A 19,454-nucleotide genomic window follows, 5' to 3' on the forward strand; every position below is an offset into this window, starting at 1 on the left:
GTGAAAGTACTAGTTGAAAGTTGGTTGAAAGGGCTATTGGAATGCAATGAAAACACGTAGTTTGAAATATAAGCATCACGAAGGTTGTAACTGAGATTAGGGTTGAAGGGAAACGTTTGGGATTTTTGCAGATGCGCGTGATAGTTGGAGAGAGATATGGGTAATTTAGGAAGAAAAATGGTGAGAATATTCTGAATCGAAAGGGGGACCATATCGATAATGATAGGCTCAGCCCCTGCGAACAGTGACGAATATAACGTTCAACGAATATAACGTTCGAATAATTCAAACAGCGTTAAAAGCAGCGATACGATACGATCTAACGTAATTTTTCAATAAAAGATATCTAAGAAATTCCTCGAAGCTTGAAGCGTATTAAGTAAACTAAAATTCAAGTACGTGCTAAATCATCGCAAATCTTGTAAAAAGATGACGAAATATTTTTCTTTTCGGTTCTTTCCCCGAAAAAGAGGATTCCCAAGAGTATTACTAACGCGAATGGTTTCTACATTTCGATATTTCGTAACCACTGTTACCCGAATTCTTCCATCTCCTTTAGTTTCTTTAATTTCGGAAACCCCATTCTATCAACGAACATTTCCTAAGACGTTCGCATCGTCGTAAAACATCGTAGAAACGCGTGCTGAAACGGTAAAACGTTTTCACAAGGGTTAAGGTAACTAGATATTTGGAATTTTTAATCAGGAATCAACAAAACGCATCGTGTTTGGTATTCCGATGGCATTGACATCTTTAAACGGCAACAGATGTTCCCATAAAGCTAACAGTGGCATCGCTACGCTCACAGATATCCGATTAAATTCATAAGAAAGTTGGCGATGTTTAATCTCAAATTCGAAATAAATAATACGCGAAAGAAGATGTTATTCTTGGCGTGAAACATTGTTTCTGTAAAAAAATAACGAACGCATCGTTAGGTTGTTAGTGACTGCTGTCGAGCCAGATTTTCAGAAGTCGGAACAACTTTCGATGAAAGAAAATTCCAAGGAAAACGTTGGTAAGAGCAAAATGCCGCTTACGCGGTTTCATCAGAAGACTATTGTGAGAATCAAACTCGTACGTTCTAAATGATTTCTCAGAAACTAGGCGGAAACTTTCCCTTCGTAACTAATCACGTTGCCGAGAGAAAGAATCGATGTTTCTGAGACGATAGGAAAGTCGATATGCATATCTCGTTGAGAGAATAAATTTCGAGGACGATGAAGCAATACCTGTCGTGGCATGGCTCGCGAAAGTATTCGAAACACACAGACGCACTTTATGAATATATCACGTGTGTTACGTATGTTACACGAAACGTTTGGAATTTCATTAACATCGTAACGACTATAATATGGTTATATTGGTAAAGTTTGAAACAAATCTGAGAATATGTGCAGAAATTGGAAAATATTCAGTACAAATATATACGTAGTACATATATTTCACAGAGATCAGAAAGATATTTAAACGGTCAATTATCCATTATATTAATATACCTCGGTATTCGATGGGACCATCTTTGACACTTACGTGCTTAAAATATCTATTCTTGCTGTATACTAATTTTTTAATAAATATATTTCTTGCAAAACCTCATCTTCCAACCGATGTACGTTTTCATCTCCGGATTAGTTTTAAATTTTACCGATACAATCGTGCCAGTCGTGTCTCGTTACAGTGCCAATAAAATTTCGAAATCTTTTACACGTATAAAAGTTTTATATAACGCACACAATGTACATACGTTTAAAAGTTCAAATAGTATGCCGAGCCACTGTATATCGAGTATTTTTTGTCAAAACGTGCAAGAGAATTATTGCTGTTAAATAACATAATAGCGTTTCGCTAATAGTGATAATCGAGTATCGATGTTTTTGAAAAAAAGAAAAATTGCATGCCGACATTAATAGAATATCATGGAGGAACATACGTTTATTTCGTAAGCAACGAAATACACGAAGGTAATAGGTAACGTTTAATATCTTTTACTCGGAAAGTATATAGAATATGGAAAACTGCTTTGTGTCAGAGTAAAATACTTCTTATAAATCGCAGTCTACCTCGATGTAGTCCACAAAAGAAAATAATGACCGCGATATTTTGACTTGTTCGAGGGAAGCAACCATAAATCCACAAACGTTTTTCTCCTCAACGTAAGATCGCTGGATCTTTGAAAAGGAACCATGTATAATACATTTCCATGAAATGAACACGTTCAACTATCTCTCGCGACCAATTATATCAGATTCAATTTTTAGAATAAAATGCCTGACTTTTGTTAAATAAATCCCGGTCTTGTTAGATTGTGTACGTTTATGAATTTGTGGGAAATTGGAAGAAAAAAATGTACGGAATATATAAAATGCAAAAATATTTAATGGATGAAATAAATCCCATATCTATAGTTAATGTTCCGTGGTATAATATATAAAATTACAATCTAGTTGTTTAATTCGTTTTTAATTTTTTCATTTAATAAATACCTCGCTTTCATAGACGTTTTATACATATCTTCTCGTATCGGACACAATTCGAAATTCCTCTAAAAACGAAACACTGTACTCGCCCGATATTTTAACTTGCAAAGAAAGTTGCGTCGTAGCTTGGTAAAAAATACCCGATAGATTACATTAACGACTCTATGATGCTTCGACAAAGGTGGAACGCTTTTTACAAAAAAAAAAGCAAACTATACGCTTCGTAAAGCACGCAATGAATGTCGAGGACATCCAAAGTAAACCGTACACCTGTTTATACTTTCCAATTGCTCGTCCTTCTCTTTCTTAAAAAAGATGAAGAAGAAAACACCGTATTAGAAACAATATATAAGCCTTCTTTTATACGAAGCTTCATGTCCTTCAGGAAATATCCATGCAAAAATTAAGCGAAAAAATAGCACGCCAAAATTAACACACAGCACGCTAATTACCAACTGGATTAATACTCGACTTATTGATACGGTTAACAAACACGGTCGATTACACCGGTAGGAAAAGGTATTTCTAGTGAATACTTGGCGATCTACGCTCGCAAATAGTCGCATAAAATGAAGCATAAATGACGAAGCATTCCAAATATAGTCTACTCAATTTTTACGATTATTTTATCCGATGAAATGTAAGGTATACATTTGTTTACAAATCAGAAACAATCTTTAAAAGCGAACGATTGTGAGCAAAATTTTATGAATATTCGCGACCAATATTCTCTCTTCAGATTCGGTAATTATCCGTATCCTCTTTTACATACTGCAACAGTTTAACCTTATCTACAGAATCGTCTGTGAAAAATATCTGAATTTTTATACACGGTTAGGTATATCTAATGAGAGATTTTTCAGTACCTTCGATTATAAAGAATCATAACAAACAACACATAAATATTAGACTAGGTTCGTTACATTTATCGAAGAACTCTGACAAATTGTATTTTGTTTAATATTTTATAGAAATTATAAATAACTTGAAAGTGAAAGCAGTGAAAAATATTCAGCTTATGCCAAATATCTACAGGTGTCCTGATATTTATGGCCGACAGTGCCCATATACAAAGCAGTTATATAGAATAAAGTAACGATTAATAAAAAATAGTTACGTTGAATTAATCAGGATACAGTACAGGATAGAGATTTATTACATAAAATTACCAAATAATCCGGGAGACTGTACATTTTGTAAATGACAAGAATACGATGACGTGCGTATAGTTAAGGGTGAAAAATATTAAATATAGACGGTGGAATTATTTCGATATTCTAATGCAACAAATATTAAGCGTCAATCGAGACTCTCTTTCTTTCGCGTAATCCGGTTTGAATGGATACACGAGAGATCGTAAGTACGTTGTTTTCTAGCTTCTCTACCCTCTAGACGGGGCTTTCTTCTCCTCGTCCTATGCTCCAGGGTGTTAAGAGGGAATAGCACGACTATTTTCGACTCGTGGTGGTTTAAAAGCTATTTCAGTACCAAAACGTCAACTCCTTCCACCATGGAACTCCTCGTCTCCGCCCTCTATCGTTTGCCCGACCGCTTTGTTTCTTTCCTCTGGTTTCTCTTCTCCGTCCATTCGCGAGAAATATCCCCCTTTTGATACTTAAAAGTGCTAACGCTCGTGCTAACTACCTTCATCGCGCTTGTCATTGACCCTCGACTAATTCGAGTCTGCGAAAATAAATCTGCGAACGCCAACCGGGGACAAAGAGAACCGAACGAAGCAACGAACTCGCGCCAGCCATTTTGCAAATAGGACGCGCGATTTAGACGACGCAGAACTAAGATTCTGTGGAAATTGGCCGCGATGGAAAACGTTGACTCATCCTGATACTCTACTCGACTTTTCGGAATTCCCCAACTTCGTAGAAAATTGTCGTGGTTTATTATTAATGGTCCGACAAAGAAAGGGGATAATTCGTTGGAATTAGAATCGAGAATCTATTCGAACTGTGCTTGCTAATTTATCGTCACTCTGAAACCAGGCTCCTCGAACGATCGAACTAACACCGTTTGGTGAAATTTTACGACTCGTAGATTACAATTTATTGCCATTAGTAAATTCAATGGTATGAAATTATATATGTAAATTTTACGAATCATAAGTCGACTAATTATCCGATTTGACAATTTATCGATGTATTATTAGTTGATAAATTATCGTGCAAGAGTGCATCTTCTGGCTTCGTTTGAATATTTCAATTTCGAAGACGTTACGATTTGTGAAGGGTAATAGGTGCGGTAATTTGAATATGGATCGCGTATTATTTCTAAAATAATTACTTAAAGTTGATGCATTGATTTTGCTATCAATAAACCGTATAAACGTATAAGGATATTCAGGATCATCCTATCAGGATTATCAGGAAGCTCTTAAATACCTCTAAACAAACAAATGTGAATTAACGTTATTTATAAAAAGAAAAAGAACATGGATCCTTATGACGAAATTGAAACTGAAACAGTTCTATCAATAGATGATGATATTATTATGTTAACTACTGATGAAACAGAATTTGCTTATGAGGTATGGAGAGAGTTTCCAGACCGAACAGTTGGTTTTCCATCTAGAATTCATATGTGGGGTAATGGAACAAATTGTTGGAAATACGAAAGTGAATAGACTAACAGTATTTCTATGGTTTTAACTGGAGCTGCATTTCATCATAAATATTAGAATTATATGTATACCACTGCTATGCCCGATGATATAAAAGAATGGCTTGATGAACATATGAATTGCGAGGACATAGTCATAAATTTTTTAGTAGCAAATATCACAAGAAAAGCAGCCATAAAAAGAACATGGAATATTTAGAACGACTCTTTGTAGATAAAATATTTGAACAAATAAAACGATTACGTGGAAAGGAAGAAAACAGAAAACAGATAGGCGAAATAAAGAGAACAAAGTGGTAAAATTGGCACAAGGAAAGAGGAAATTAAATGGTTCGCCGGCAAATGTGGGCCACTGCAATTCGAATTTGAAGAGAAATGCTGCGCGAAGAGCGGACGTCGATGTGGAAATTTAATATACATCGAACGGAACTTAACACGGTCATGGAGAATCGAAGGCATGCCCGTTATTCAAGTTCCAACAATAATCTCTCGCGGGTTAACGGGGGAAGTTCTCCGTGCGACAACTCAATACTAATACACGTAACACAACCGATCGCGGCAGGCCGCGAAATTAGTCGGTGCTAATTGCGAATGCCACGTCTGAATTACATCGGGCGATTGCACGAATATTAATTTACTCTTGTCGATGAACGCGAGCACAGACGATTATCGATTCACAGTTTACAGGGAACAGTGTATCGAATCGTTGAAAAACTCGTTGATGATTTCGGTAATTATCTCAGAACGTTATTAACTACGTATGAAACATGTTTTCTAAAACAAACTGTATTAATATAATAATAATAATAATAATATGTTAATAGCGACGTGTATCAGTGGGAAGAAATACTAATGGGGATGACCAGCGTAAAGCTGGTGGCTCGTTGTTAGGTACTTGATGAGATTTTCTTACTTTAGAAGCTCTGTTATTAAAACATTAACGAGATTGAATACGCTCTGTTCGATATTTCGTTCATTGCTATCTTTTATGTTCGATCCTCCGATATAGCTACCCGATACTGATCGATATTTTCAATTATTTATCTTATTCGATACGTTATTTCTTATATATTATATAAATATAATTACGTAATATAAATGATTATATAAATGCATAAATATCTTCTTAATTTTAACGATCTTCAAATTATTAAGATTGATAACGATTGAAATGATCGGAATACCGCAAAAGAAGATGCAATGAAAAAAAAGTCGAATATACTGTTTTATAGGAATAAAATGTGAAGAGATTCAGAATTAAGAATGATGTAATTTCATGCTATAAACAGAAGCGTTACGAGGATGATATACATAAAGACACTGGCCAAGTCTAATTGCACAGGAATATCGAATATACTATTATCGCTGGCCTTTGACAAGCAAGTGACATGTCACTTTAGATATCGGTTGTATGAACAGTCTTAAGTGCATACGCGGTGGCACTGTGTGATCAAAGGTAAAATTAATACGTGGATAGGCACACCGATGAATTAACCATACGCCAATTTATGTACATGATAAAACGATAAATATACCAACTTCAAAACCTTCAAAATAATAATAATAGTAATAATAATAACAATAATAATAATAATAATAGTAGTAGTATTACTATTTCTACTATTTATTATTATTAATCTACATTGCTTGAAAATAATTGCTTTCTCATTTTGGAAAATAAAGTTAGCACATTTTCACAATAAAACATAGAAATTTAAATTGTCGTAGAAAGATTACAATCCTTTTCTAAAAATTATATGGAAACTTACAACATGTAGATAAAATAGTATCAGAAGTCAAATTTGGAGTAATCGTCGCGAATAAATAAAAATAAATTTAATGCTAGGATGTATTGACCAAAGCTATGACAAAATGCACAGTGTACATATGTAAAAATTCATAGAAGAAGATATGAAAGGGATCCAAAATGAAAAGAAAAGTTTCATGTTTTTTTAGTTTAAATATAGTTAATTGCAGTCGCTAGTACCAAAAGATAAAAACGATATTCTTTCCGTTAGGAATTTTAATTCATCTCCCATACGAATACCAAGCAACGAACGAAGTAATTGACTCTTAAAGAAGCGTTCAAACGATCAATATTATTGTAAATGTTACTGTCAATATTTAACGTTTCCAAACATTGTATCGATAATACATATTGATATATTGATATGTCGGAGACGAAAAGGACACCAGAACCCTCGCCGGAGCCTCGGAAAAAGCTATGAACATGTAACGAGGGTGGTTGAGTGAAGTACTGTTACTCGATCTAGTCGTGTTTGATTTGCGATAATAGGGCCTAGACCCAAGGCGACCATCCGTCGCCGAACGTAGCCGCGGCCAACGGGACGGGCGTGCGATTTGGAAAAAAGGGCATGGAGCGATAGTATGACCCTCATTAAAAGGATACCCATAGAGGTACCCGGCAGTAAAACACGCTAACGGTTCCTTCGGACAAGGAATATTAGATATTGAGGCACGTACACAGCACAAGTCCAGTTAGCCTAGGACCGGCTATAAAACCTGGGTTTTTTTGGTAATTAAGATGCTTCTAACGGACAAGTAGTCTTTGTCTCAAGTTGACCAATAGACAGCGACGTCAACTTCCCTCACTTCGAGAACGAGGGCTATCCTGGACGAGTCCGATGATTTCGTGTCCTGGGAGACACCCGCATCAGAGTTGCCCTCGGTGGCATGATGGAGACGAGATTCATTCATTCTGGAGAGCTCGCCTACGAAGGTAGTCGCGCCTTCTGATCCGAGTAAGTGCATCCCGTTGGTCGCGGATTCGTTAGGGACATAGGGATACCAATTCGATTATCGCGAGTGTAGTCACCGTCTTTGGTTGCCGCGTCTGGAGTGCTTGCTCACGGAATACGAGTTCAAGTACGCGGGATAAGGTCATGATGGCCGACTCCGAAGGAGGCTCACCAAACGCCCCTGGCCCTAGCTTGGGTCATTCTCCGACAGATATATCGATAGTCTAGAATCTAGAGTAGTACTTCTTGCGTACGAGAACTTTAAATATTAATCGTCTGAACGTCAATCCTTGACTGTGCTAAGAAACACAAAAATCATAACAAGATCGTAGACGAGTCATACGTTCAAGAAAAACAGAAGCACGGTCTTCTTAAACACTCTGCATAGTGATCGTGATATTGTCTATATAAGAGTTAAAGATCACCACTGACGTGTAACGATTTAGATCAAAGCGATCGTATTCCTCTGGAGATCAGATTAGTTTTAGAACTTTACCTATATAAGACACGTTCCATTTGAGTACGATATCTCTTCTACTTTGAACATTCGATACCGTTCTTCCGGAGTACACGTAATTAGTGTACGTGATATCGTACACTATGGTGGTACATAATACTTTGGAAATATTTGTTTCTCCTGTGTTAATTAGTTACGTTGGTCGGAAATGCAGTACGTTATCGATTACAGTACTGTCGTAGTTATTAATTCGGTTCTATCTTTCGATGTACATACTTCGTCAGTTATTAAAATAACATTTTGTGGGATTCAAATGATTGCGCTATATTATTTAAAGCTTTCTTCAGCATCGAAGTGTCGTATTTTTGAAATCGTTCTCGAAAACTAACGGTGACAAAGTTGAATTCGACCGATTAAAAATTGCGATAATTTTTATAATTGCTTTACTTACAGCCCTGATCAAAAGTATGACATTTTAGTAGACCAGGGACGCCATAAATGATTTAAAATGGTAAATATGCATGTGGGACAAAAAGATTTGTGAATGAACGGAGCATAATTGAATCTGATAATTGCCATATATTCTTAGGACGCTCACAGTAATGGCGGGAAAGATTTGTATAACCACCTTACCTCGTTTAATCGTTGTCTTGCTTCCAATTCTAATTGTCGCAACATTTTATCGTTCAACAACACGGAAACAGTCACTACAGACACAAACTATGAATCGATGTTTTTATTATTCACGATTTAAACAAATATGTTACAAAAATATTAAATTTTATTCGCTAGAAATCTCTCGACGAACCAACACAAAAAGACACTGACTAATAATGCGTGTTACGTGCCTTTTCAAGATTTTGGGGAATTTAGCGCGGTTGCAGCCCATGGAATGCTAAAACACTCTGCTCGTGTAACAACGTCAAACGATTCAACAAAATAACTCGACGTTTAAATGAAGAAATACACGACGAGAAAGATTCACTTGAACAATAATTTATATTTAAAACTGAATTATAATAGAATGAGAACTTTAACAAAGATTTGCGTTTTAATGAAATTTACTTAGACTGAGCTCAGCGTGATACATAGCAACCCATTTATCTGTTCGGATTTTACATGATAATCTACGACTTATTTGTTACCCAATAACACAAATTGTTATTAATAAACATTAATTTTATTGGAGTTTATAATATTAGAAAGCGAGCAATTTATGCCTTGGCAATGTTCTTTCCCATGGTAACGAAAGTAAATACAAAATTTGAAATAAATAACGTTTGTTTGTTGCCTCGGCTACGCTGCTGTACAGTTAAATTCGCCGCGCTACAATTTACTTTATTATCGTACAAGATATTCAAAAGAAAGCCACAGGCCTATACCAATTCACGTCGCGCGTACAATTTAATAACCGTTATGTTTACAGCACTGACAATGAATCTAGGAAAATACTTTTATTATGTTGGTAATGATATGTTTACGGCTTACATTGAATAAAATAGTGATTTGTTTGCGGCATTTTTGTGAGCTGAGAAAAGAAATAAATGGGCGTGTAGAAAAGAAATTTCTAATTTCTATATTATTGTGAAATGGAAACGAGTACCGAGCAAACTCCCGCAACTACGGAAACCGCTTCTAATAATGAGCAGGAACACAATGAAGAGGGCATGGAAGAAACTGAAGATTACAGTTTCGATGGTGAAGATTATAGGCATTTCGTACCACGGGGTCGAGGAGGGTTTAGGTGCGTTATAGTTTCTCTTAACATTTCATACGTCCCTCTGATTAATTGCCGAAAATACCAAATAGAAAAGTAAGGTTAGGTTGTCCCCCTTACGATACTTATACCTTACCCCTTATATATGTTTGACCGAAACGATCAAGCTTCATATTACCATGAGTTCCTTACACTTTTAATGCTATGGAAACGCGACTATTGTTTCTACTTACGCTCCTGTACGATGAAATGATTTACCCACAATTATTCGATACATTGTTTCATTGGTTTGTTTCATGAACTTACTGTTGTAATGAAGTTTTCATTTTTGAATGTAAATCGTTATTTTGTCACGTAGTTATTCTAACATGAAAAAAGGTAAATAATACCTTGGAGACCTATTTATAATGTTTCTTATTAAGAATTATATAAATGATTTGTATGTCATATATAGATGATTTTTACGTGTTATTGCTTTGTCCAAATTTCTTTGTTAAATGTAAAATTAGTGTGAAAAGAAACGAAGATGCTGAAGATGTCTACGCTTGGGTAAATGATTCAGACGTATGGTACGTAAAGTACATAGTCACGACATATAACAATAATTTAAGGGGTCGTGGCAGAGGTGGGTTTGATTTTCCCATGAGAGGTGGACCTCCAAGATTTAGAGGAAGAGGATTTGGACCTAGAGGACCAATGTTTCGTGGAGCAAATAATGGATTTCCATTTGAGGGACCTCCTAGGCCAAATTGTCCACCGGGTCCAGCAGGACCACGTTTCCGAGGGCCTCCGCCGTTCGATCCTAGTTGGGGACCTATGGGGCCACCAAATCTGATGGGACCGCCAAATCTTATGGGACCTCCAGGAATGGTAATTATCATTTAATTTTATGTCAATATGTGTCATTTTTTCAATAAAATGATTACATATAATTTAACTTTATATGTAATTAGCCACCACCACACATGATGAATGGCCCAATTGGGACAGGTCCTGGACCTTATGGACCACCTCCTGGAATGGGACCACCCAATATGAATAACGTAAATTTTGATTTACAGAAACATAGAGAGACATGCAAATATCTTGTTCTAACACTTGGAACTTTGTTATAGATTCCAGGTCAACAGCAGCCCCCGCAACAACAGGCGCAACAAGCAAACATTCCAGGCTTAGATCTCAATGGAGAGGTATGGGTAGAAACAAAAACACCAGATGGTAAATCATATTATTATAACATTCGTACAAGGGAAACTACATGGACAAAACCAGAGGGACCAAATGTTAAGGTCATGGTGCAAGATCAGGTTGGTTAAATTCCATTATAGATTTCTACTATTAAAAGCTGTGTGATTATATATAAATAGAATATTTCTGTATTGTACGATGTTAATTATTTTTACAGTTAGAACAACTGGTGCATGGAGCATCTAAACAAACAGCTCCAACTGGCACTCCCGCTTCTACGGCTACTACTCCTAATCAAATTAATGAAAATAGGGTGTCTCAAAGTAGCGAACAGTCTTCAACAAACAATGCAGATGCTATCAGTCAACTTAGTACTGCTCCACCTGGTACAGGGCCACCTCCTACACTTGGTGAAACACCAGACATGAATGCACAACCAGCTGACACAACACAAGCAAATGGTATAATATGTTAATTTTGGTTCGAAAAATTAAAATTAACACGTATAATAATTTAATAAAAATATTATAATATTATACTTTCTATACAGGTACAGCACCTACAACTGTAACTAATACCCCAACTATGAATACCCCAGCAGTAAATACAAATATGATGCAACCTCCTCCTAATATGATACCTATGCAACACAGGATGCCAAATCAATTTGGTGGTCCAATTGCAACACAATTTGGAGCAGCACCTTTTGGTATGCCACCACCAGGGTTCCAGCCGTTTGGAGGTTATGGTCCACCACAAGCAAATTGGGGTAATATGATGTATATATAGATATACGCACATAAAAAATAGTTATATTTTTTATCACAAAAAAATATTTATATTAGGTATGCCACAAATGCCACATGGAGTCATGGCTCCACAAGCTCCAGCAGAAGATCCTGCTATATTAGCTCAGTTGGATCAGGAACTAGTAGCATCTGCTATGGTATGGACGGAACATCGCGCTCCGGATGGAAGATTATATTATTATAATAGTAAAGCTGGAGAATCTGTTTGGGAAAAGCCACAAGCTCTAAAGGATCTCGAAAGTATGTCTTTAATATACTGTATAACATAAATTTAGAAACAAGATGAACAATATGAAAAATTATTTATCATTATCGCTAGATGCAAAATTAGCGCTACGCCAAAAAGCAGAAGAAGCAGCTACCATCTCTACGAATACCGCCGTGACTACTTCCACCGTTACTAATAACAATGTAACCACAGAAGCCACAAAACAAGAAAAACCTCCAGAAAGTAATCACGAAACCAAAGATAGTGTAAAGGAAACAGACGCTAATAAACCGAAAAAGGAGGAAACGACGCCTAAAGAAGCGGCCAAACCTCAAGACAAATCTAGACCAATCTCTAGCACACCAGTACCTGGAACTCCTTGGTACAAAATTAATTTACTACTTTTTACGATGCTTAGGCAAAATTTAAATTTAAATTTTGTTTACTAGGTGTGTTGTTTGGACGGGCGATGGACGCGTATTCTTTTATAATCCCTCATCGCGTATTTCTGTCTGGGAAAGACCAGATGATCTCATTGGTCGTCAAGATGTCGATAAAATGGTGTCTACTCCGCCAGATGCAGTGGTAGCTACGAAACCGACGCGTCAATCGGATACAAGTGAAAGCAGTGATGATGAACCAATACCAGCAAAAAAGATGAAACAGGATGATACAAAAAGTAAATTATATTACGCTCATAACCGTGTGTTATATTTAAAAAAATGTACGTATTAATAAAATTACCATATTTCCTGTTTTAGCCACAGCGCCAAAAGAAGAGGAGGAGAAAGAGAATAAAAAAACTATCGATATCGGAAAGGAGGCTGCAATAGAGGCAGAAGTACGAGCTGCTAGAGAAAGGGCAATTGTTCCTTTGGAGACAAGAATTAAATCGTTTAGGGATATGCTTGCAGAGAAAGATGTAAACAAGTATAAATTGATAAGTAACATTAATAAGAAATAAAATCTATTTATCTGAAATAATTGTTCTTGGTAGGTATCCGCGTTTAGTACTTGGGAAAAGGAGCTTCACAAAATTGTATTTGACCCCCGATACTTACTTTTAACATCAAAGGAGAGAAAACAAGTTTTCGAGAAGTACGTAAAGGAGAGGGCGGAAGAAGAGAGGCGGGAAAAGCGAAACAAAATGAAGGAACGGAAAGAACAATTTCAAAAGTTACTAGAAGAAGCTGGTCTTCATGGAAAGTACGTAATGGTTTTAAAAGATTCTTTAAAGCTTTAGAAAAAAATAAAATGTTTTTAATTTTCTTTTTTTTTTTTTACAATTTAGATCTTCATTTAGTGATTTTGCTCAAAAACATGGGCGTGATGAACGGTTTAAGAATGTAGAAAAGATGCGTGAACGGGAGAGCCTATTCAACGAATATCTGCTGGAAGTGCGAAAGAAGGAAAAAGAGGAAAAAACAGCAAAACGAGAACAGGTATTTTCATTTTATTAACATCATTGATCTTGTTGCAATGAAAATATTACTTTTCAGGATTCGTGCTACAATATCAAAATCTTAATTGAAACAATATAAATTCACCTTCAGACATTCACTACCTTAATCAATACCATAAATAAGAAAAAATCCTATAAATATTATTTCATTCACGCGATAAAAGAACATAACAAATTTTTTAAATATGTGAGAATTAAGGTACTTGTACCAAATTTTTTTTAACTATATAATATGCAAATCGATGCTTTGAAATGTTCTGGAATATTTGAGGATATCTTGTACGTTTCTGTGTACCTCAATTCTCTAGATATATCAAAGTATCATAAAAGAAAAGTTCTTTTGGAATAAATCCATTAAACCTTTCCCTCTTCCATGCCAAATCTCATTTTCATATATACATCCTCCATTTCGTTCTGGGAAATCATAATATCAACGAAGAGAATATCAAATGAAAACATATAATATATAATATATTCGCGATAAGTTATATAAAACCTGAATAAGTTTTTATTCAGCACCAAAATTTCTATTATTTTACTGTTTGAAAAAGATACAATATGTGATGATACGTAAATGAATATTAAATAAAATCTTAAATTAGACAGGATATAATGCATAATAAATTTATATTTTCAGCAATAATTAATCATTCTTTCAGGTTCTATAGGTATGTTACTATTTTGTTCCACTTGTAAGATTTATCTAATATGAATTCCTAAATTAATGGCTGAAGAACACATACCAGGAGAAGTTTCTCTAATAATTCTCTACTCCAGTAGATTTTCTCGATAGACAAAAGTTTTGTAGCTGTAAGATGGGAGATGTAGAGAATAAAATCTTAGTATGTGACGGTTCCTTATATACTTATGTGTTCTGAACTCTCCACTTCAGTCAGGAGGCAGGCAGGACAGGTTCCGTATGTGGAGTGGCTTGGTTCTGAAGCTGGTTGGTGGCATGGATGATGTCATCTACCATCCCCACCTACACTGCGTGGCACAGTTGGCACACCCTCGCGCGCCGCATTCTTTACTCCAAAGCAGAGTCATGAGAATGAACGAACTCGGTATTTGTATATTACTCGTAATCCTCGTTACTTCAAAAGATTAACTTTTCCCCAAAAATCAAAACCAATTTCAAAGAAATTGAATCTATTATCAGCAAAAGTAAGGTGTCAACAACCCCAATGGTAGCATCAATTCCAAAATGATATTTGTAGATTTTGTTCTGTTTTCTGGAGATAAAGAACCGTTATTTATTTTGAGAAACAAAAGCTACCAATCTATTTCATAATCGATGTATCAACATAAGAACAAATTCATTTTTTCCTTGCACTTTATTTTACTTCTAGTAAAGTTTCATCGAGTTTGTTTATATGAAGGGTCTCGATAAATAAAAAAGGGAAAAGTTCGAACGAAATATCAATCTTTTTGGCAATTGTTCTTATGTCAATACATAATATATTAAAGTTTAAATATAAAGAAAAAACCAGAGCCTACATCAGAAATTAATAAAATATGCATTTTAATTGGTGTCAAAGTATTTCTTCTTTTATTGCTATCTTTTTAAATTATTACAAAGAATACTTTTTTTCTCACTAAATGCAATATAAATATTTTTGTTTAAAATTTAATATATTTGAAGCAACATGAGATGAGTATATTGAAATGATAGAATGAGTGTGCTTTCATGAAATTTGGTTTGTATTCTTCAGAGAACCTTGACTGCTTTTGTCGTAAAAATATTAGAAGTGGACATTGCAACTCTATTGTGTTTAAATAAAAATTAGACAATTGTGGCACAAATTTTTTACTACCTTAAAATTGTATAGGATCGGGATCCGAGTAATAACTATAATAAAAAATTCAAGACCAAAATGTGCCAGCTACTCTGAACTCTAACTCAACTTTTCATTGTGAAATAGATGTGTATAAGTTTAGATAAATAAAATAACAGATTATTATCATTATATTGAAACCATAGGTCGTTCACAAATTACGTAATGGGAATTTGAAATAAACAAGTTGAATATTGCTATTATTTTTTATTTTGATAATATATTTAGAAGTAAAGGAACCAGAGACATATAAAATCTTTAAATGAACCGATTCATTAGTTATAGAGTATTTTATAGTAATAAGATCCAAACATTTTTTAAATAGTTTAGAATTGTATTAATGAAGAACATGAAAGATTAAGTTTCATTAAAAATTGTTCTATTCTTTATATTAAAAGTTGTATTACTACTGCATTATTTTATAGTTACTACTCCATTCACGAAACATCATATAATTCTTGAATAAGACCAATAAGAAATAGAGATTTATATATTTTCGGCAAATACTGTGGAATAGTTAGTAAAAGTAAAACCTCGTTTCGTAATTTGAACGGCTAAGAACTTTTAATCTTTTCAAAATCTCGTGACAATATACTAACGCATCTTTTCTTTTCAGCAAGGGCAGCAGATAAAAATTTATCCGTTTTATATCCCGTCTCATCATTAAATAATAACATACTTTTTTCTTTCTATTTTTACATTTCAATGTCATATTTTCTTATATTTCGTATCGCAATATGCAAAGTATTTAATGATGATTCGGTTAAGCAAATAATTATTTTTACAGCTATAATGATTATAATTTTTTTCAGCAAAACTGACCAGCTTATTTCATTAAAAATTCCAACAAGTAGAGCCCTTAACGTTGTGATACCTCCTGACACGAACGAATGACATGAATGACTATTTCTTCTACCCCTAACGAAATGTAGTTTGAAAACCAATAAAAAGGTTTGCAAGTTGACATAGTTTGATCCACATTACAAGCCATAAATTTTTATAGACACCTATATATTATACATACATATTTATATATATATAATAATAATATAAACTGATTGTAATGTGGCTGAACGTGTATTCATTGGTTGGAAATTCTTAAGCGTGCATGATAAAACTGAAACAAGCAAAAAAAGATAAATAATTCAATAAATAAATAAGAAAATCAATTTCAAGCCAGAATTGTATAAATAGAGTGTAAGCAAGGGCTGATTATTCTTCAATGATGAAAACTGTTATGGTAAATGCGTTTCAGGTGAAAAAGGAATTCATAGCGATGCTACGTGAGCACAAAGACATCGACAGACATTCGCATTGGAGCGATTGTAAGAAAAAGTTGGAATCAGATTGGAGGTACAGAGTCGTAGAGTCAGCAAGCACGAGGGAAGATTGGTTTAGGGATTACATTCGTATGCTAAAGGAGGAGAGGAAAAAGGAAAAGGAGAAAGACAAAGACCACCGGCACAGAGATAAGGATCATCACAAGTCTGAGAAGAAAGATAGGGACCGAAAGGATGTTGATAAGTACAAGGATAAATCGTCAAAGGATCGGCTTGATAAGGACAGTTCGAAGGATAAAAAACGCAGGAGTGAAGCAGCTTCGGAGGAAAACGGCAAGGAAAAGAAGGAGGCAGTGGCAGAGAAGGAAAGCGGTGAAATCGAAGATAACGATGAAAAACCATCAAAAAAGGAGAATGATGTAAGTGGTGCAACTTTTTCAGCTAATTAAAATTACTTTTTTAGAAATTTACGAATCTCTTCCTTGTTCAGAAGGAGAACACGGAAGACCAATCTGATTCAGAAGAAGATCGTGAGAAACAGAAACGAGAACGTGAAAGAAGAGCAGAAGCCAGTCTTCGTGAGAGAGAAAGAGAAGTTCAGAGGACTCTTGCTACGCATCTTCGTGATAGAGATAAGGAAAGGCAACACCATCGTCATACAGAGGCAGTACAGCACTTCAGTGCACTTCTTGCAGACTTGGTATGTATCTTTTCTACGTAATTTATGATGAATTTTAATTAATCCAGTGCGCTTAATAAGCCACCTACATTTGCAGGTAAGGAATGGTGACTTAGCATGGCGGGAAGCGAAACGACAATTGAGGAAAGATCATAGATGGGAATTAGCTGAAAGTTTAGATCGCGAGGAAAAAGAAAGACTATTTAACGAACACATAGAACAGCTTAGTCGTAAGAAACGTGATAAGTTCCGCGAGCTGCTTGACGAGGTAGGCGCTTCTACTGAACTTACCGCTTCATGGAGAGATATTAAAAAATCATTAAAAGACGATCCTAGATATCTCAAATTTTCTTCTAGTGATCGGGTACGTAATTTATTTAAAACTGTATAGGAATCTAAATTATAAATCACTTTCTTCCACTACTCTATGTACTATAATTATTTCTTTTCTTTGCAGAAATGCGAAAAGGAGTTCAAAGAGTACATTAAAGATAAACTTGTTGCGGCCAAGGCCGATTTTAGGGAACTTCTTCAAGTATGTTAAGAATATATTATCACTTCCGTTTTTACTATTATGCAACATGTTTTAGAAGTTGATCGCTTAATAAAGTTGAGTAAATGTAAATTTTAGGAAACAAAACTTATCACTGATAAAACATATAAAAAAGTACAAGAAAATAGTGCACATTTAGCCGAAATTGAAGAAATTTTAAGAAAAGATCGAAGATTTCTCGTATTGGAAGCAGCCGCTGCTGAACGAACGCGGCTGTTAATGGGATATTTAGAAGAATTGGCACGTAGGGGTCCACCTCCACCACCTACTGCCTCAGAACCTTCAAGAAGACCAACCACAAAGTAAATATCGTCTCCAATGAAGCAACAGAGATGTCTGTATGTGTTTGAATTTGCGGAATCTATTTTTGTTCTAGCTAACGCAGCCCGCATCAAAGCATGGTATATATATGGTGTCCAAATAACAAATCAATGATTGAATTTATAGCTGTAGTTGAATTGAAGTACTTTACACACAAGATGATTATCGCCTGTAATTATAGGAATCAATAAAACTAACGCCAATTCCACACAGCTAAAAATGTGTGTCATACTGTAAAGATGCCATAGTGTAAGCATATCATATCATTATTTGTTGGATTACGTTAAAGTAGATGCTAGTTAATGAAAGAATTAGTAATATTACATAATAATATCATAAAGTGCGAATTTTATACATATTTTATCTAGGTTTGTTAGATAAGCACCCCATTACGAATATTTTGTATGAAAATTACATGAAAATTATAATAACCAGTGTTTATTGCATTCACGACTAGTTTAAAATCATGCGCAGTGAATTTCTATAAACCGATGTTAAAATATAATAGCTTAAAAAAATGTTGATGATTATATTTAAAACAAAAAAAAAAAAAAAAAAATATGTGACATACGACAATCATACATAGTAATTTTTTGATGGAATATAATTCGGAAATTATATTTTCAATGTTCGAATTATTTTTCTTATGCAGCTCTATTGCATCATATGAAACGTAAGTATCTTACAAAATATTCTCAATATTTAAAAACATTTATTTTAAAGAAATCATAATGAATCTTATAAATACAAAAAATTTTAGATGTTTACAATCACAATTATTTACCATTTATTTATGTGGCATTTTTACGGTACGGAATTCCTAATCTCATGAAAAAGATATTAGGAAAATATATTTTCTTCAATAAACCATTCATAAAAATTGCGATAAGAAGCATTTACATCTCCCAACGATCTATTGAATTATTTACGTTTTATTTCTAATATTTTATAATATTTCATTACAGACTTGTATACACAGACAAAAAAATAACAATAATAATTGAAGATCAAAAAGCCACGATAGTTAATGTGTACGTTTTATTTTTTATCGAACAATTGTTTAATTCTTTATTTT

The 19,454-nt window shown here is 34.6% G+C and overlaps 1 protein-coding gene across 6 annotated transcripts; it reads left to right on the top strand.

Annotated features, from left to right (window-relative positions):
• Nucleotides 1-9,789: 9,789 nt before the first annotated feature.
• LOC138181829 (transcription elongation regulator 1) lies at nucleotides 9,790-19,416 on the top strand. 6 transcript variants are annotated; one of them, XR_011173613.1, is made up of 19 exons: nucleotides 9,790-10,071; nucleotides 10,656-10,914; nucleotides 10,998-11,087; nucleotides 11,160-11,351; nucleotides 11,450-11,693; nucleotides 11,783-12,001; nucleotides 12,078-12,281; nucleotides 12,361-12,631; nucleotides 12,699-12,928; nucleotides 13,011-13,171; nucleotides 13,247-13,455; nucleotides 13,541-13,691; nucleotides 16,802-17,245; nucleotides 17,317-17,526; nucleotides 17,603-17,869; nucleotides 17,963-18,040; nucleotides 18,137-18,360; nucleotides 18,435-19,052; nucleotides 19,140-19,416. XR_011173613.1 is itself a non-coding variant. In XM_069117125.1 (18 exons), exons 1-18 carry the CDS (start codon nucleotides 9,917-9,919, stop codon nucleotides 18,436-18,438), a joined length of 3,612 nt encoding a protein of 1,203 aa, XP_068973226.1. In that variant the 5' UTR covers nucleotides 9,790-9,916; the 3' UTR covers nucleotides 18,439-19,416. The 6 variants fall into 6 exon arrangements, 4 of the variants coding, with proteins under 4 accessions (XP_068973226.1, XP_068973251.1, XP_068973245.1 ...); XR_011173614.1 differs by having other exon boundaries at nucleotides 18,435-18,628; nucleotides 18,748-19,416; XM_069117125.1 differs by having other exon boundaries at nucleotides 18,435-19,416.
• The last annotated feature ends 38 nt before the right edge of the window (nucleotides 19,417-19,454 follow it).

This window comes from Bombus flavifrons, chromosome 1 (genome assembly GCF_040668555.2).
Source record: "Bombus flavifrons isolate JBK064 chromosome 1, iyBomFlav1_principal, whole genome shotgun sequence".
In the NCBI taxonomy this organism is placed as follows: domain Eukaryota; kingdom Metazoa; phylum Arthropoda; class Insecta; order Hymenoptera; family Apidae; genus Bombus; species Bombus flavifrons.